The sequence below is a fragment of the Loxodonta africana genome, chromosome 14 (assembly GCF_030014295.1).
Source record: "Loxodonta africana isolate mLoxAfr1 chromosome 14, mLoxAfr1.hap2, whole genome shotgun sequence".
NCBI lineage: Eukaryota > Metazoa > Chordata > Mammalia > Proboscidea > Elephantidae > Loxodonta > Loxodonta africana.
The window spans coordinates 37,859,020-37,877,822 of NC_087355.1; the positions used below are offsets into that span (position 1 = coordinate 37,859,020).

Below are 18,803 nucleotides of genomic sequence, written 5' to 3' on the forward strand. Positions count from 1 at the left end.
GATAAAAACTGAAAAGAGGTTACTGGAATAGAAACTACAATAGTGGTGATCTACAAAATCGGTGATTTCAGTGAATGACAAAGGTAGAAGATAAATTACAGTGAGTGGAGGAGTGAATTCAAGATGAGGAAACAGAGAAGATGAGTACAGACTGCTTTTCCAAAATCGTTGACTATAAAGGAAAGTTCTTTTAATAATTTGTTCTAAAACATTCGCCTCTTCTCTCCCCTTCTCAGGTAATACATTGCCACTTTAACCTCCTGACCCAATCAGACAAGGGCAAGAATTACATAGGCCACTTCGATAATTGTCCATGTCAGTATGCCACCTTTTATTTATAGAAGACCCCTATGAGGCACTATCTCTTGATGGTTGATATAGTTGACATTTTTCATGTGCCTTATGTTTTTTATTCAGTATTATTGGTAGGTGAATTAACTTTGGGGTTTTAGAAACCAATGAAAAATTGGTTGAGATATGAATAAACATACTACCATTGATAGGGGCATGTTTAATTAATTACCTATGAAGCCCTGGTGGCACAGTGGTTAAGAGCTTGTCTGTTAAGCAGAAGACTGGTAGGTAGTCCGACTCCACCAGCTGCTCCTGGAAACCCTATGGGGCAGTTCTACCCTGTCACATGGGGCTGATATGAATTGCAATCCACTAGATGGCACCAAACTACAACACTCTTGCTACAAAAATTTGATACTAGTGTTTCTGTTATTATTGCTGTTGAACTGCTTTTTGTGCTTTGAGTATTGTATTAAGAAAGGCTCTACTTATCTATCACTTGGGAGACAGCTACCTGCCCAACTAACTGGAAGAGAGCCATATTTATGCCCATTCCAAAGAAAGGTGATCCAAGTGAATGCGGAAATTATAGAACAATGTTATTAATATCATGCTCAAGTAAAATTTTGCTGAAGATCATTCAAAAGTGGTTGCAGCAATAGATCAACAGGGAACTTCCAGAAATCCAAGCCAGATTCAGAAGAGGTCATGGAACAAGGGATAGCACTGCTGATGTCAAACTAAACTTGGCTAAAAGCAGTGAATACCAGAAAGATGTTTACCTGTGTTTTATTGACTATGTAAAAGTATCTGACTATGTGGATCATAAGAAATTATGGATAACATTGCAAAGAATGGGAATTCCAGAACAATTAATTATCCTCTTGAGGAACCTGTACATAGATCAAGAGGAAGCCGTTCAAACAGAACAAAGGGATACTGCATGGTTTATATTCAGGAAAGGTGTGCATCAGGGTTGTATCCTTTCACCATACCTATTCAATCTGTATGCTGAGCAAATAATCCGAGAAGCTGAACTGTATGAAGAAGAATGGGGCATAGGATTGGAGGAAGTCTCATTAATGACCTGTGTTATGCAGATGACACAACCTTGCTTGCTGAAAGTAAAGAAGACTTGAATCACTTACTTGTGAAGATCAAAGACCACAGCCTTCAGTATGGATTACACCTCAACATAAAGAAAACAAAAATCCTCACAATTGGACCAATAAACATCATCATGATAAATGGAGAAAAAATTGAATTTCTCAAGGATTTCATTTTACTTGGATCCACAATCAACACCCATAGATGCAGAAGTCAACAAATCAAATGACACGTTGCATTGGGCAGATCTGCTGCAAAAGACCTCTTTAAAGTGTTAAAAAGCAAAGATGTCACATTGGGTCAGGCACATTAAGGTGTGTGCCTGACCCAATCCATGATATTTTCAGTTGCCTCATATGCATGTGAACTGGACAATGAACAAGGAAGACAAAAGAAGAATTGATGCCTTTGAGTTACGGTGTTGGCGAAGAATATTGAATATACCATTGACTGCCAAAAGAGTGAACAAATCTGTCTTGGAAAAAGTACAGACAGAATGCTCCTTAGAAGGAAGGTTGGCAATACTTCATCTCACATACTTTGGACATGCTTTTAGGAGGGATCAGTCCCTGGAGAAGGGTATAATGCTTAGTAAAGAAGAGGATCAACGAAAAAGAGGAAGACCCACAAAGAGATGGACTGACATTGTGGCTGCAACAACGGGCTCAAGCGTAACAGTGATTATGAGGATGGCACAGGACCGGGCAGTGTTTTGTTTTTACACAGGGTTGCTGGGAGTTGGAACTGACTTGACAGCACCAAACAACAACATTGATTAAACATGAGTGTGTCCTGCAACAATTCTGAAGAATAGGTCCGAGCTCTCTGTTTTCTAGCTAACCATACTTTGGAATTTACATACGGCCATTATCGCATTTTTCTCTATGGTAATGCTGTCCATCTTATTTACCTGTCCTGTGGTCACTTAGATAAGCCTGGTGTCATAATGTAATGACTGTGAATTTACAATATTTCTGAGCCATTCACTTCTTCTACTGTTTCTTCTCTGTTTTTTTTCGCAAGTGATATTTCTCTACCTTAAGGGAAAGCTTGTTGGAGAAAAACACTTTTAAGACTTAAAAAATCCATTTGTAACAAATCTTTGTAACTCCTGTTGCAAGCATACCTAATTTACCATACTGCATAAATATGAAAATATATCTACCCCTGAATATATATTAACACATATAAACAAAGGATCATCGATGTACTACTTAGCTCAAACATTAGATTTTAGTTTCTCCATTTTATTAATACACAGTGGTCCTGATATCAGTGAAATGATTATTTTTTTTAATGTTGCAATAGGTTTCTAGTTCGGGATAATTTTATAACCATCCATTTATATCAGCTTCTAATCCCTTTTCAGATGTACTCAAGTGAAACTCCTTGGTTTTATCACCATTACTGGGCTGAGTCCCTTCTGCTTCTGTCAAAAGCCTGGCTAAGACATATTCATGAGGGAAAAATAAGATTGGAAAACAAGTGTAAACTTTGTACGTTTTGAAGCTCTGCAAGCTTTATCTCAGTATCATACTTGAACAACAGAAAAGCTAACACCTGGTCTATACAAAGTTACAATTTCATGTTGAAACTTTGGCTTTTTTTCTCTTTAATGAAACTGCTTTCAAAGACAAGATTCATTACGTTGCTCAACACCCTTTATATAAAGACCCTTGTGACAAATACCTCTTAGAACTGAGGATCAGTGAAGAAGAAATTTTTTGATGAATTGTGAAGTGTTCTTCTACTAGGCTGCGAGCGTTACATAGCCTATTCTGTTTTTGAGTTTACTTGGCTGTTCCAAGCCTAGAACAAAGCCTTGCCTTCAATTGCTATAGCCTTTCTCAGGTGAGGTGTTTTTTTAGATTTAAATGCAGGAGAAAAATGTGGCAATTCGCATCCATAAAAAGATTTACAGCCTTGGAAACCCTATGGGGCAGTTCTATTCTCTCTTGTAGAGTCCTTATGAGTCAAAATCCACTCAGTGGCAATGGGTTTTTCACATATAATTTTTTAAATTCTTTGCTAGTAATTGTTGGTCTCACTCTGTTTTCTGATTTTTATTTTTTTATAAGCTGCTTTAAATGAAATATGCATATATAAAGTAAAAATTATTTATGTATAATTTTTTTAAGTCCCTTTGGTAAAAATTTCTGAAATCTTGGCCTTTTCCCAAATGTATGTATGTGTCTATCTCTCTGCATTGCTCATGCACACAGGCTGTGCCTCAAACTTTCAGGCAGCCAATAGACTGCTAGGAATGAGACCCATATACCCACTGACGTCAACCATTCTAAGGGTGCTAGATTCATGTGTGATCAAGCTGGAAACATGAGACACTTAACAGTGTTGGCAAAGTGAAAGCCATTATTATTATGTATAGAAAGCAAACATTAAACAATAATGACAGATTCCCAAAGGAGAGCTGCTTACCCTTCCCCAGATTACTCATGTCCACTCTTATGGAGCTGAGTAGGTGTGTCGTGGCTCAGGTCAGATGCTATGTTTATATCACTGCTGGCTACCATCACACTGCTGGGGGCACAAGGGGTGGGTCTGCACAGCTCCCAAGGTTTCTGCCCTGTTGCTGGACCTTGCTGTCAGCTGGAAGACCCCTGCACAGGATCTCCTGAGCCTCTGCCACTGGGCCCTTCTAAACCTCTGCTGCCGGCTCCTGCCATGCTACCAAAGCCTGTGAGACTTTCTTGCTGCTACACTACTGGGACACAAGCTGCTGGCGGGGGGCGGGGGGGGGGGGACAGTTGTGGAATCCCTGCATGGGGCACACTGAGGCCTCTCTTACTGTACACAAGTGTTACATCTCTTCACCTCCACTGGCAAACCTCCTGCCCAGATATGTCCAGCTCTGCCCTACTCTAGGAAGACAGCTGCACGGGCAAGTGTTACAGCTCTTTTAGCAAGGCCTACAAGCTTCCTGCCTGAAGGTGCTCAGCTCTCACTCTGTGGGCCAAGCAGACTCACCCCGCCATCTCTCACCATCTTCAGCATTCGCTTTTTCTTCTGGGTCCAGGAGGGTCTCAACACAGGGACCCTGGGTCTTTGGTCCAAAGGACACATTCTGCTCCAGACTCTTCTTGGTGGTAGTGAGGTCCCCCTGAACCACTGTGGGAATAGCTTTTTTAAGCTTAGCAGGATGGCAAAATTGACCAATCCCCTTGGTAGGCCATTTTCACCTTATTCGCATAGTCATAGTAAACTGTCCATTTCCTGCAAGGGTCTGACACACCTTATTTACATAGTCCCAGCCAGACATTCTGCTGGGAGTTACAAGATCATGGCTGGAAAGGCCATATGAAAGCAATTCATTGCACTGCACCAAATCGCTGTGGCATCATCCTTTTCCTGCCCACATCAGTCACCAAGGTTATACTGACCCTATTCTTGAAGAGTATTAGGAAAAGAGGCTAAATGAATGCTTCATAGAAATCCCTTTGTAATTTATGCATTTTGTAATCTGCAACCGTTAAGGTTTTATATACTATCCTATGTCAGAAATATTAGTAAGCATATTAAAATGTATTTTTGATGTTTACAAGCTGAAACTTGAATTATATGGTGCTAAAACAAAATTGATAGTTTTTGTTTGAGGCATAACTGAGTAATGTAGGTTAAAAAAAATCCTAAATCATGTAATCAATGTTATCAATTCAGCATTATTAAATGATATAATTTATGTGGCTAGCAACCAGTTTTCTGTTTAAATTTATTTTCATATTTAGAAAGTGGTATCTATTATTACTGCTTAACTTTTAGATCACAGTGGGCTTATATAAAGTCAAATTTTATGATTCAGGAAACTGAAATTAAATGGTTAAATTTGGACATGTCAAATTCAAATTCAGTATTTGAATGTGGTTGATGAATGCATTTAAAAAAGTTTAGAAATGCATTAAATCACTGACTTTGTCAGTACCTTTTCAAGTCACTGATTTCGCCAATATATTTTCACTAGGGAAGGAACAATACATACAAGCTAGTATTTATTACCGCTTTTTGTTTTGCAACATTTCTAATAGCATCTGTTCTGGAGTAACCAGAGGGCCTGTGATGTGAGTGCCCGTCGTTATAAAGGTGCTTATGATACTCAATACTTTGCCTTCCTTACCATCTCCTTTGAAAGATGTCAGCATGTTCTGGCACGGAGGGAGAATCTCAATTTAGTTTGTTCCCCGGTTACTATCTTGGTGTCCTTAAGGGATCTTGTGTGATTTGGCTTAGATCTGGGCTTCAGGAGCAACTGCAAACTGAATCCAGATGGGGGAAGGTGCTCTGCATAGGGGCTAGCCAATGACGGGGCCTGCATTGGATTGAATCAAATTACCAGCTTTCCAGAAAAGGAGCAACGGAGGAGGAGAAGGAGGGGAATGCGAGAAGACAGAAGGAGAAAGAGGAAGAGGAGGAAACAGGAGAAACAGGAGATGGAGACAGAAGGGGGAGGAGAGACAGAAGGGGGAGGAGACAGAAAGGGGACGAGAGAGAAGGGGGAGGAGACAGAATGGGGAGGAGACAAGGAGAAAGAGGAGGAGGAGGAGAAGACAGAAGGAAGAGAGAGACATTGAAGGGAAGGGTGGGGGAGCAGGATTTCCAGAAGAGAGGGAGAGAAAACTTTGAATTGTTGCATCTGGACTTTGGAAAAAGCCCAAACCAAACCTGTTGCCATTGAGTCGCATGCATAGCAGCCCTATAGGTACAGGGTACAACTGCCCCCAGTGGTTTCCAAGAAGCTGCTCGTGGATTCAAACTGCTGACCTTTTGGTTAGCAGCCAAACCCTTAATGACTGCGCCACCGGGGCCTCTTTGGAAACCAGTTCGGATTCTACAGGCGTAGGATGGGTATTCTGAAAGGCTTGCTTTCAGAAGAGTGCAGTTTTATGATGCGCATAAGTGCCAGTATTTATTGGAATTAAAAAAAAGTCAGATTTAACATAATGAGGAATATTAAATTCTTTTCTCGTCTTAATCACTCTATTCAATTCTTGTGTATCACACGAAGACTGTTAATACCTCACTTCCATAGTCGCTGAATTAATATTAAGAATGTTTACAATGGAACTATTTGCATACTTTGTTGACGAGATACAGAAAAACTCGTTTTTAATCGATTTTTTTTTTACAGGTATGAAACTTCCTAAGCACATTAATTATGGTCAGTTGAATGCATTGTGCCACATTAGGGGACAGCACAGGTAAGTAATGCATGCATTTCTTTTTCTGTTCCAGTGACCATGAATATGTTTGTTTTATGGACAAAGTATAGTAATAAGGCATTGTTGACTCTCATAGGTGCTTGATTTACCACACAGATAAAAACATTTGAAAACCTGGAAGTTATTTCTTCAGATTGAAGGGACAGAATGTATATGTCATAGTTTTAGGGAAATAATTTAATGTGAAGCAAACATAACTCATATCTAGCAGGGCCCTTTCTAGTACTTAAAAAGCAATCATTTAAGAGGAAAAAACTTTTAAGTGGTTGAAAACACAAATCTTGAGTGAAATAAGTACTTTAGCAGTGGATAGGGGATGCCTTGTTGAAATATGCTGGAGCCAAAGAACTAGGATATATCACTGTTTCAAGCTCAGGATTCCTAAAATATGTGATACTTGAACATATAGTTTAAAAAATCTATTTCCTTGCTAACTCCTTTTTCCAACTTGGGTCTTTAAAATTATAAAGATGGTTATTTCCTTCCATACCCATCAGTGTCTATGCCTTCCCCCTTCCTTCACTCAGCTGAGGACCTCACCTCATTTTTTACGAGAATAAAAATGTTGGGAAATGCCTTAGGTTTACAGACTTTCTTCTTCTACTTTCAAAACATCTCTTAGGTCACATTCTCTTAACCACTTGTAATCATTTCTATATCTTCATCTGTGTCCTTCCTATTTCTTCTTTTTCAGGGGGAGGCAGGCACACTTTGCTACTCCTTGAGTTTCCACCAATAGAGATTTTGTTTTGTGCACCCTTGGACTCTTCCCCACTCCCAGTGCCTTTCAGCAAAGGGTAAAGATTTAAGTACATGGACTCAGGAGTCAGATCACCTGGTGTGAATCCTGGTTCATTCACTTATCAGCCGTGTGATCTCGGACCGGTTATTTCTTTGTGCCCTGGGTTCCTCATTTGTAAAATGAAGATGACAATAATAGCACCCCTTTCAAAAGCTTATTATTAGGATTAAACGAACTAATACATGTAAGTTAAATAGTATCTGACATACAGGAAGGGCTATGTAAATGTTAGCTGGATTTTTTAAAATTTTAAGCAGCATTTATATTCTCATATTTTTAACAAAATTTTAAAAATTGATTCTGAAATGCTGTATATTCTTTACTTGTGTTTATGTTAATAGTTACCATTTTTACATGCTTCACATGTTATAAACAATAGGGCAGGAGCTTTACATTTATTATTTCTAACTACTGTAATAATCCTACAACGTAGGTAGTCCTTTTTCTGGAGATAAAGAAATAAATGTGAAGTTTAAATATCATGTATAAAGGTAAATCACAACCTCAGCTTTATATGCAAATCAGATATTGGTTCTCAATGTAGGGGAAACCAGTTAGTTTAGAAGACAAAATTCTATGACATTATTTCTCTGTAACATTCAGGTTCAGTCTTAAAGTCTTATCTTTGTAGTTAACTTTTTTGAAACAGATTTTAAAATTTTTCTTCAGGAACTTTATGACAGTGAAAAGTTTGAGATCTAGTCTTATGATTAACTAATTGCAATAGTCCATGGAACGTCTTTGAAAAATGTAACTTTGAAACCATAAAGTCATTGACTAATGAGCTTTATCCATAGATAAGGAAGATGATTAAATGAATTCATAACTAGAAAGTAACAATTGCAAAAATTTTTTTTAAAGTATGGAGGCTACTGAATACAGTAACACTTTGTAATGGCATCTGAAAATACTTCTGCTTGAATAATCTTTTCATTTAGGTCAAGGATATATTAAATGCAAATACATTGCCCTAATTACAGGGCATTTTTTTGAGCTCATATTGTAATAAAAGGACAAAATTCATTATATATACATACATATGTATATCTTTACGTATAGGCACAAACACAGGCACACATAAAATTAGCTTAATTCATATCAAATTGGACCCACCCCCTTCTGATAGGTAAGAGTAACATTCATATTTCTTTCAATTTCCATCAAAATAAATGTGTAGATGCTACAATATTTATAAGACAAATTCATGAGAAAACAACCTATAAAAGATTGACTGGATTCAACTTTTATGACTTGCTTTAATTAATTTAAAGTAAAAATATAAATTGCCTCAGGACAAACAAATAAATACTACAATTAATCAATAAGTATTTTACTAAGAACTTATGTTCCCTGACCTGTGAGCAGAGCTGAGTTAGATGCAGAAGAAATATTGTATTAGTTTGAATAATCCTAGCTGCTGTGAATAAACCCTAAATCTTAGTGGCTTAACACAACAGAAGTTTATTTCTCCCTCCCTTTAGTGCTCAAAGGGTTATTTTTGATTGGCAGGCTGTTCTAGTTTTCAGAACTCAGCCCCTTCCAACCTTTGCTCTGCCATCTTTATTACATGGCCTCCAAGACGACCATGCTCCTCTACTTCAAGCTAGAAGAAGCAACATGGAGAATCTTCTGAAGGCATGTTGTTTTTGGGGTAGGATATTTCGATGAGTACTGTCTGAAGTTTGGTGCATATCTCTTGTGCTGCCTATTCCACATTCTACGGGCTAGAACTCAGGAATATGACCACAACTAACTGCAAGGGAGGTTGGGAAATGTAGTCTAGTTCCATAGGAAGAAAATACAGACTTGAGGGAGCATACAGCAGTTTTTGAGATAAATATACAGTCACTGAATATTAGAAGTGGATATACTCTTATTATTTAGACAGCTATCATTTTTGCAGATAAGGAAATGAAGCATATAAAATTTAAATAATCTATCTAACCTTATATTAAAATGAAACTAGTAAAGGTAGTGTTTTAATCCAATCGTCTTGACACCAGCACTTGGGTTCTCCCATTTCTCATCATACCAAACCAAAACCAAACCCACTGCTGTCGAGTTGATTCTGACTCATAGCAACCCTATAGTGACCCAGAGCAGAACTTCCCCACGGGGTTTCCGAACAGCAGCTGGTGGATTTGAACCTCTGGCCTTTTGGTTAGCAGCTGAGCTCTTAACCACTGTATCACTAGGGCTCCATTTCTCATCATAGGACTATTTAATAAAGCGACAATACATGAGAAGTAGTTACAAAACCCTGCCAAGCTAAGGTCACTAACTGATGTTCTCTCCCTTGCTTTGGGGTAGTGGAGTTGCTGTACAGTCCAAAGACTTGTTTTAATTAAGCCACACCACTCTTAAGATTTTCCCTAAAGTAATTTGTTAACATTTAAAAATCAGAAATTTTTCACACGGGAAATTTTGGTTTCTTTAAAAAACTGCAAGATCTGACCACATTAGACCTATATTAGTATATGACAAAGATGCCAAGTCATGGCTCTCTCTTTGTAGGCACACTCTCTAGTTCACCACAGTCCCCACCTGGCCTGTTTCACTCATGGTGCCTGCTTGACCACTGTAAGCATTTGATTTTCTTATCCCTGAATATAGAGCATTTTGGGAGTGCTCTAGAGTTCTGGTATGTAAAACTGTAACTTTTGGATGGGTCTCCCCTTCATCCACATGAGAAATTGGAACTCCTTCCTTCTTGGGTGAGCTTTGTTGCAGGTGACCTTTAATGAGGTGCTGAGTTTCTTGTTCCTAGTTGGTGTTTACTCACAGTCTGGGAAATCATCAGAAGTATGTCAGATATTTAGTTAGGTCATGACTCCTACTCTCCAAACCTACTACAATTCTAAAACTTTTCCTTGTCCCTGACTTTCTCATTATACCTGTTTTATTTCTTCCCTAACCTACTTCTCTTTCCATAATAGATAGATGTGTTTCCATTGTTGTGTTGTTGTTGTTGTTAGGTGCCATCGAGTTGGTTCCGACTCATAGTGACCCCATGCACAACAGAACGAAACACTGCCCCGTCCTGCACCATTCTTACAATCGTTGTTGTGCTTGAGCTCATTGTTGCAGCCACTGTGTCAATCCACCTCTTTTCCATTGACCCTGTACTGTGCCACGCATGATGTCCTTCTCCAGGGACTGATCCCTCCTGACAACATGTCCAATGTACGTAAGATGCAGTCTCACCATCCTTGCCTCTAAGGAGCATTGTGGTTGCACTTCTTCCAAGACGGATTTGTTCGTTCTTTTGGCAGTCCATGGTATATTTGATGTTCTTCGCCAACACCACAATTCAAAAGTGTCAACTCTTCTTCAGTCTTCCTTATTCATTGTCCAGCTTTCACATGCATATGATGTGATTGAAAATACCATGGCTTGGGTCAGGCACACCTACTAAGGATGGCATCTTTGCTCTTCAAACACTTTGAAGAGGTCCTTTGCAGCAGATTTACCCAATGCAACGCATCTTTTGATTTCTTGACTGCTGCTTCCATGGCTGTTGATTGTGGATCCAAGTAAAACGAAATCCTTGACAACTTCAATCTTTTCTCCGTTTATCATGATGTTGCTCATTGGTCCAGTTGTGAGGATTTTTGTTTTCTTTATGTTGAGGTGCAGTCCATACTGAAGGCTGTGGTCTTTGATCTTCATTAATAAGTGCTTCAAGTCCCCTTCACTTTCAGCAGGCAAGGTTGTGTCATCTGCATAATGCAGGTTGTTAATGAGTCTTCCTCCAATCCTGATGCCCCGTACTTCTTCATATAGTCCAGCTTCTTGTATTATTTGTTCACCATACAGATTAAATAGGTATGGTGAAAGAATACAACCCTGACACACACCTTTCCTGACTTTAAACCAATCAGTATCCCCCTTGTTCTGTCCGGACAACTGCCTCTTGATGTATGTAAAGGTTCCTCATGAGCACAATTAAGTGTTCTGGAATTCCCATTCTTTGCAATGTTAACCATAATTTGTTTTCATCCACACAGTCGAATGCCTTTGCATAGTCAATAAAACACAGGTAACATCCTTCTGGTAATCTCTGCTTTCAGCCAGGATCCATCTGACATCAGCAATGATATCCCTGGTTCCGTGTCCTCTTCTGAAACTGGCCTGAATTTCTGGCTGTTCCCTGTGGATATATTGCTGCAGCTGCTTTTGAATGATCTTCAGCAAAATTTTGCTTGCGTGTGCTATTAATGATATTGTTGTATAATTTCCACATCTGGCTGGATCACCTTCCTTGGGAATAGGCATAAATATGGATCTCTTCCAGTCAATTGTCCAGGAAGTTGTCTTCCGTATTTCTTGGCATAGACAAGTGAGCAGCTGCAGTGCTGCAACTGTTTGTTGAAACATCTCAATTGATATTCCATCAATTCCTGGAGCCTTGTTTTTCTCCAATGCCTTCAGAGCAGCTTGGACTTCTTCCTTCAGTACCATCGGTTCCTGATCATATGCCACCTCTTGAAATGGTTGAGTATTGACTAATAGTTTTCAGCTGAGCTTCCAGATTAAGACAGGCTAGGAAGAAGGACCCAGCAGTCTACTTCTGAAAAGCATTAGCCAGTGAAAACCTTATGAATAGCAGTGGAACACTGTCTGATACAGTGCTGGAAGATGAGCCCCCCAGGTTGGAAGGCACTCAAAAGATGACTGGGGAAGAGCTGTCTCTTCAAAGTAGCGTTGACTTTAATGACGTGGATGGAGTAAAGCTTTCAGGACCTTCATTTACTGATGTGGCACGACTCAAAATGAGAAGAAACAGCTATAAACATCCATTAATAATCGGAACCTGGAATGTACAAAGTATGAATCTAGGAAAATTGGAAATTGTCAAAAATGAAATGGAACGCATAAACATCGATATCCTAGGCATTAGTGAGCTGAAATGGACTGGTATTGGCCATTTTGAATCAGACAATCATATAGTCTACTATCCTGGGAATGACAACTCGAAGAGGAATGGTGCTGCATGCATTGTCAAAAAGAACATTTCAAGATCTATCCTGAAGTGCAAAGCTGTCAGTGATAGGGTAATATCCATACGCCTACAAGGAAAACCAGTTAATACGACTATCATTCAGATTTATGCACCAACCACTAGGGCCAAAGATGAAGAAATAGAAGATTTTTATCAGCTGCTGCAGTCCGAAATTGATCAAACTTGCAATCGAGATGCATTGATAATTACTGGCGACTGGAATGCGAAAGTTGGAAACAAAGAAGAAGGATCAGTAGTTACAAAATATGGCCTTGGTGATAGAAACAATGCCGGAGATCGAATGATAGAATTTTGCAAGACCAACAACTTCTTCATTGTAAATACCTTCTTTCACCAACATAAATGGTGACTATACACATGGACCTCGCCAGATGGAACACACAGAAATCAAATTGCCTACATCTTTGGAAAGAGATGATGGAAAAGCTCAATATCATCAGTCAGAACAAGGCCAGGGGCCGAATGGGGAACAGACCATCAATTGCTCATAGGCAAGTTCAAGCTGAAACTGAAGAAAATCAGAGCAAGTCCACGAGAGCCAAAATATGACCTTGAGTATATCCCACCTGAATTTAGAGACCATCTCAAGAATAGATTTGGCCCATTGTACACTAGTGACTGAAGACCAGACAAGTTGTGGAATGACATCAAGGACATCATCCATGAAGAAAGCAAGAGGTCACTGAAAAGACAGGAAAGAAAGAGAAGACCAAGATAGATGTCAGAGGAGACTCTGAAACTTGCTCTTGAGCGTCGAGCAGCTAAAGCAAAAGGAAGAACTGATGAAGTAAAAGAACTGAGCAGAAGATTTCAAAGGGCCTCTCGAGAAGACCAAGTAAAGTATTATAATGACATGTGCAAAGAGCTGGAGATGGAAAACCAAAAGGGAAGAACACGCTCGGCTTTTCTCAAGCTGAAAGAACTGAAGAAACAATTCAAGCCTCGAGTTGCGATAGTGAGGAATTCCATGGGGAAAATATTAAATGACCCAGGAAGCATCAAAAGAAGATGGAAGGAATACACAGAGTCATTATACCAAAAAGAATTAGCCGATATTCAACCATTTCAAGAGGTGTGTTTCCGTTAGATGTGTTAATTTACAGATGATTTCACGTGGCTGTAGACAATCATACATTTACACTGGACACAGCTCTATGCTTTTGTTTCAGCAAAGAACTCAGAAATAGGAATATCCTGCCACATTACATTTTTGTGACATTCACCACACAGCGTCTGGCCTGTGGTGCCATAGATTGCTTTCGTGTGGCCTTTCTAGCCATGGTCTTGTAACTTCCACCCAAGTGATTGGGCAGGACTGTGCAGATATGGTAATTGTAGCCCACCAAAGGGACTGATAGTTTTGCCATCCCACTGGGCTTGAAATAAGCCGTTCCAGAAGTGGTAAGGAGAAGAATTCCACCACAACCAAGGAAGAACAGCCAGGAGTCAGCACATTCTTTGGAACCGCAGTCCCTGAACTGAGAAGCCCCTGGAAGTTGGAGACAGAAAGAGAGAGAGAGAGACAGAGATGTAACCCTGAAGACAATGAGAAGCAGTGGCAGCAGTGACCTAGCAGCAGGAGATGGTGCGGTGGGTTTCCTGGACCACAGAGTAAGAAAGCTGAGTGCCTTTGGGTATAGACTGAGGGCCAAGGAGAGGCGTGCTTGCCGGCATGGCTGGGAAAAGACTGTCTTGAGGGGAGAACTGTATCCTGAGTGTTTCTGAACCTGAATTATAATCCGTTACTTCCCTAATAAACCCCATAATTGTCAGCATAGTCTGTGAGTTATGTGTGGCCACTGCAATGAATTATTGAACCCAGCAGAGAAGTAGAGAGTGCTGTGGGAGGGATGGTTGGCGTCAGATTTGGTAAAGATGGTGGAGAAAGGAAGCATGTCTGACCTTAGCTTCATAGGAATCAGCCTTGGGCTGTTGATCTCGATTTTCCCTTACCTTTGCAAAGTTAGAGGAGGTCAGACACTTCCCTGACATCATTTTTACAGTGTCACAGGGCACTTGGGGCCTAATTCTGAAACATAATGACATCTCTACCTCTAGCATTTGACTCTCCCATTTTGGCCTTTCACACCTTTCGTTTCTTAGATGCTGTGTTTTGGAGATCTAAATCATAGACACTGGGTCCCTGTATACTAGCTACCACATCCAGCAAATTCCCAAGGATTAGATGAAGTAGGCAAATCAGTCATACACATAGAAAATGACAAGAATGTAGGTCTTAGTGTTTTAGTATAAATGATTTAGGCATTCCCAAGGTGATTTATCCAGAGCACAGCCTGGAATAAGGTTTGAAGCCTGGTAGGATAGACTCCATGTAGACAAATTAAGGAGGCCACACTTCGGTACTTCTCTGGGCCTTAGTTTCTTCATGTATAAAATGGGAATGAGAGGAGTATTTACCTAATATAGTTGTGTGTGGATTAAATGACCCAATACATGTGAACTGCCTAGAATAATCCTTGACACATATTTGGGAGGCATTATATTCAAGAGGGACCAGTCCCTGCAGAAGGACATCATGCTTGGTAGAGTAGAGGGTCATCGAAAGAGAGGAAGACCCTCAATGTCATAGACTGACACAGTGGCTGCAACGGTAGACTCAAGCATAGCAATGACCATGAGGATGGTGTAGAACCAGGCAGTGTTTCTTTCTGTTGTACCTGACGCTATGAATTGGAAGTAACTCAATGGCACCTAACAACAACAACAGTGCATGTATATGGCATGAGAGTAAGAATGAAAACGCCTAGTATCATGCTAAATCACTTTCACATTGCATTGTTTGAATAAATTAAGTTAAATAGAATTTTTAAGGTTTATAATATTTATAAATATAATATTTATCTTGTACAAAGCATCAACATGGTGTTTTAGGAGCTTTTGCTGAGAGAAAAAACAGCTGTTATAAATATTTTCAAATGTGTTGTTATGTAAGTTAACAATGGAATAAGAAAAGCCATCTCTTGAGGCTTTGGATTTCTATATTTACTGCTGTGAGGCAAATATTGACTAAGATGTTTGTCAGTGCTCAGTTTGAAGTATTATTTGTAATAATTATTGAAATGAGCTGTCAAGCTGAATGTTTAACATTTTTTAAAAAATTGACCAATTTTTCATGGTGGTTGTCGATTGAAAATTGAATGAGGCAGAATTTCCAGAAACAAGTGTCATTACCTGACACTGAATGACAATTTGGTATATTCTAGTGGATCTTGAGTATTGGAATTTTTTTTAAGGATGTCCTTTTTTTTTTTTATTGTAAAAATATGTATAACACACCATTAGCCAATTCAGGATTTTTTACTTATACAATTTAGTGACATTAATCATGTTGTGCAATTATCACTGATGTCTGTTACAGTATTAACTTCTTTGGTATTTTTGGTGGATCTAAACCTGGCTGCAAATAAGAATGACCTGGAGGAGGGTATTTAAGTAGAGAAACCCAGGCTCCAAATCTGGAAATTATGCTTCAGTAGATCTAGAAAAGGGTCAGAAATCTGTACCTATAGAAAGTATTGCAGATGATTCTCATGATCTCCTGGATACGGAAACTGCTGATTTTTGGACTAACACATATCTATTCCAGACCTAAGAAATAACTCTTGAGATTTTCCATAAATCATGACAAAGATTCAGATAAATATCCTCTCCAGCAATGTATGTCGTTGTTGTCAGGTGCCATCAAGTCGGTTCCGACTCATAGTGACCCCATGCCCAACAGAACGAAACACTGCCCCGTCCTGCACCATCCTTACAATCGTTGTGCTTGAGCTCATTGTTGCAGCCACTGTATCAATCCACCTCGTTGAGGGTCTTCCTCTTTTCTGCTGACCCTGTACTCTGCCAAGCATGATGTCCTTCTCCAGGGACTGATCCCTCCTGACAACATGTCCAATGTATATAAGACGCAATCTCGCCATCCTTGCCCCTAAGGAGCTTTCTGGCTGTACTTCTTCCAAGACGGATTTGTTCGTTCTTTTGGCAGTCCATGGTATATTCAATATTCATCGCCAACACCACAATTCAAAGGTGTCAACTCTTCTTCGGTTTCCTTATTCATTGTCCACCTTTAACATACATATGATGTGATTGAAAATACTATGGCTTGGGTCAGGCACACCTTAGTCTTCAGGGTGACATCTTTGCTCTTCAACACTTTGAAGAGGTCCTTTACAGCAGATTTACCCAATGCAATACATCTTTTGATTTCTTGACTGCTGCTTCCATGGCTGTTGATTGTGCATCCAAGTAAAATGAAATCCTTGACAACTTCAATCTTTTCTCCGTTTATCATGATGTTGCTCATTGGTCCACTTGTAAGGATTTTTGTTTTCTTTATGTTGAGGTGTAATCCATACTGAAGGCTGTGGTCTTTGATCTTCATTAAGAAGTGCTTCAAGTCCTCTTCACTTTGAGCAAGGAAGGTTGTGTCATCTGCATAACCCAGGTTATTAATGAGTCTTCCTCCAATCCTGATGCCCCATTCTTCTTCATATAGTCCAGCTTCTTGTATTATTTGTTCAGCATACAGATTAAATAGGTATGGTGAAAGAATACAACCCTGATGCACACCTTTCCTGACTTTAAACCAATCAGTATCCCCCTTGTTCTGTCCGGACAACTGCCTCTTGATGTATGTAAAGGTTCCTCATGAGCACAATTAAGTGTTCTGGAATTCCCATTCTTGGCGTGTTATCCATAGTTTGTTATGATCCACACAGTTGAATTCCTTTGCATAGTCAATAAAACACAGGTAACATCCTTCTGGTAATCTCTGCTTTCAGCCAGGATCCACCTGACATCAGCAATGATATCCCTGGTTCCACGTCCTCTTCTGAAACCGGCCTGGATTTCTGGCAGTTCCCTGTCGATATATTGCTGCAGCTGCTTTTGAATGATCTTCAGCAAACTTTTGTTTGCATGTGCTATTAATGATATTGTTGTATAATTTCCACATTCGGTTGGATCGCCTTTCTTGGGAATAGGCATAAATATGGATCTCTTCCAGTCAGTTGGCCAGGGAGCTGTCTTCCATATTTCTTGGCACAGACAAGTGAGCACCTCCAGCGCTGCATATGTTTATTGAAACATCTCAATTGATATCTCATCAATTCTTGGAGCCTTGTTTTTCTCCAACGCCTTCAGAGCAGCTTGGACTTCTTCCTTCAGTACCGTCGGTTCCTGATCATATGCCACCTCTTGAAATGGTTGAATATTGACTAATTCTTTTTGGTATAATGACTCTGTGTATTCCTTCCATCTTCTTTTGATGCTTCCTGGGTCGTTTAATATTTTCCCCATGGAATTCTTCACTATCGCAACTCGAGGCTTGAATTGTTTCTTCAGTTCTTTCAGCTTGATAAAGGCCGAGCGTGTTCTTCCCTTTTGGTTTTCCATCTCCAGCTCTTTGCACACGTCGTTATAATACTTTACTTGGTCTTCTCGAGAGGCCCTTTGAAATCTTCTGTTCAGTTCTTTTACTTCATCAGTTCTTCCTTTTGCTTTAGCTGCTCGACGCTCAAGAGCAAGTTTCAGAGTCTCCTCCGACATCCATCTTGGTCTTTTCTTTCTTTCCCTTCTTTTCAGTGACCTCTTGCTTTCTTCATGGATGATGTCCTTGATGTCATTCCACAACTTGTCTGGTCTTCAGTCACTAGTGTACAATGGGCCAAATCTATTCTTGAGATGGTCTCTAAATTCAGGTGGGATATACTCAAGGTCATATTTTGGCTCTCGTGGACTTGCTCTGATTTTCTTCAGTTTCAGCTTGAACTTGCCTATGAGCAATTGATGGTCTGTTCCCCATTCGGCCCCTGGCCTTGTTCTGACTGATGATATTGAGCTTTTCCATCATCTCTTTCCAAAGATGTAGGCAATTTGATTTCTGTGTGTTCCATCTGGCGAGGTCCATGTGTGTAGTCACCGTTTATGTTGGTGAAAGAAGGTATTTGCAATGAAGAAGTTGTTGGTCTTGCAAAATTCTATCATTCGATCTCCGGCATTGTTTCTATCACCAAGGCCATATTTTGTAACTACTGATCCTTCTTCTTTGTTTCCAACTTTCGCATTCCAGTCGCAAGTAATTATCAATGCATCTCGATTGCAAGTTTGATCAATTTCGGACTGCAGCAGCTGATAAAAATCTTCTATTTCTTCATCTTTGGCCCTAGTGGTTGGTGCGTAAATTTGAATAATAGTCATATTAACTGGTTTTCCTTGTAGGCATATGGATATTATCCTATCACTGACAGCATTGTACTTCAGGATAGATCTTGAAACATTCTTTTTGACGATGAATGCAACACCATTCCTCTTCGAGTTGTCA

At 39.7% G+C, this 18,803-nt stretch overlaps 1 protein-coding gene across 1 annotated transcript in view; it reads left to right on the top strand.

Annotated features, from left to right (window-relative positions):
• The window catches only part of CNBD1 (cyclic nucleotide binding domain containing 1), a 378,419-nt gene that overhangs the window by 16,639 nt on the left and 342,977 nt on the right, over nt 1-18,803 (top strand). The window contains exon 2 of the mRNA XM_023545853.2: nt 6,542-6,611. Within this exon, the coding sequence (XP_023401621.1) occupies nt 6,542-6,611 (70 nt within the window). The remainder of the gene's footprint in view (nt 1-6,541; nt 6,612-18,803) is intronic.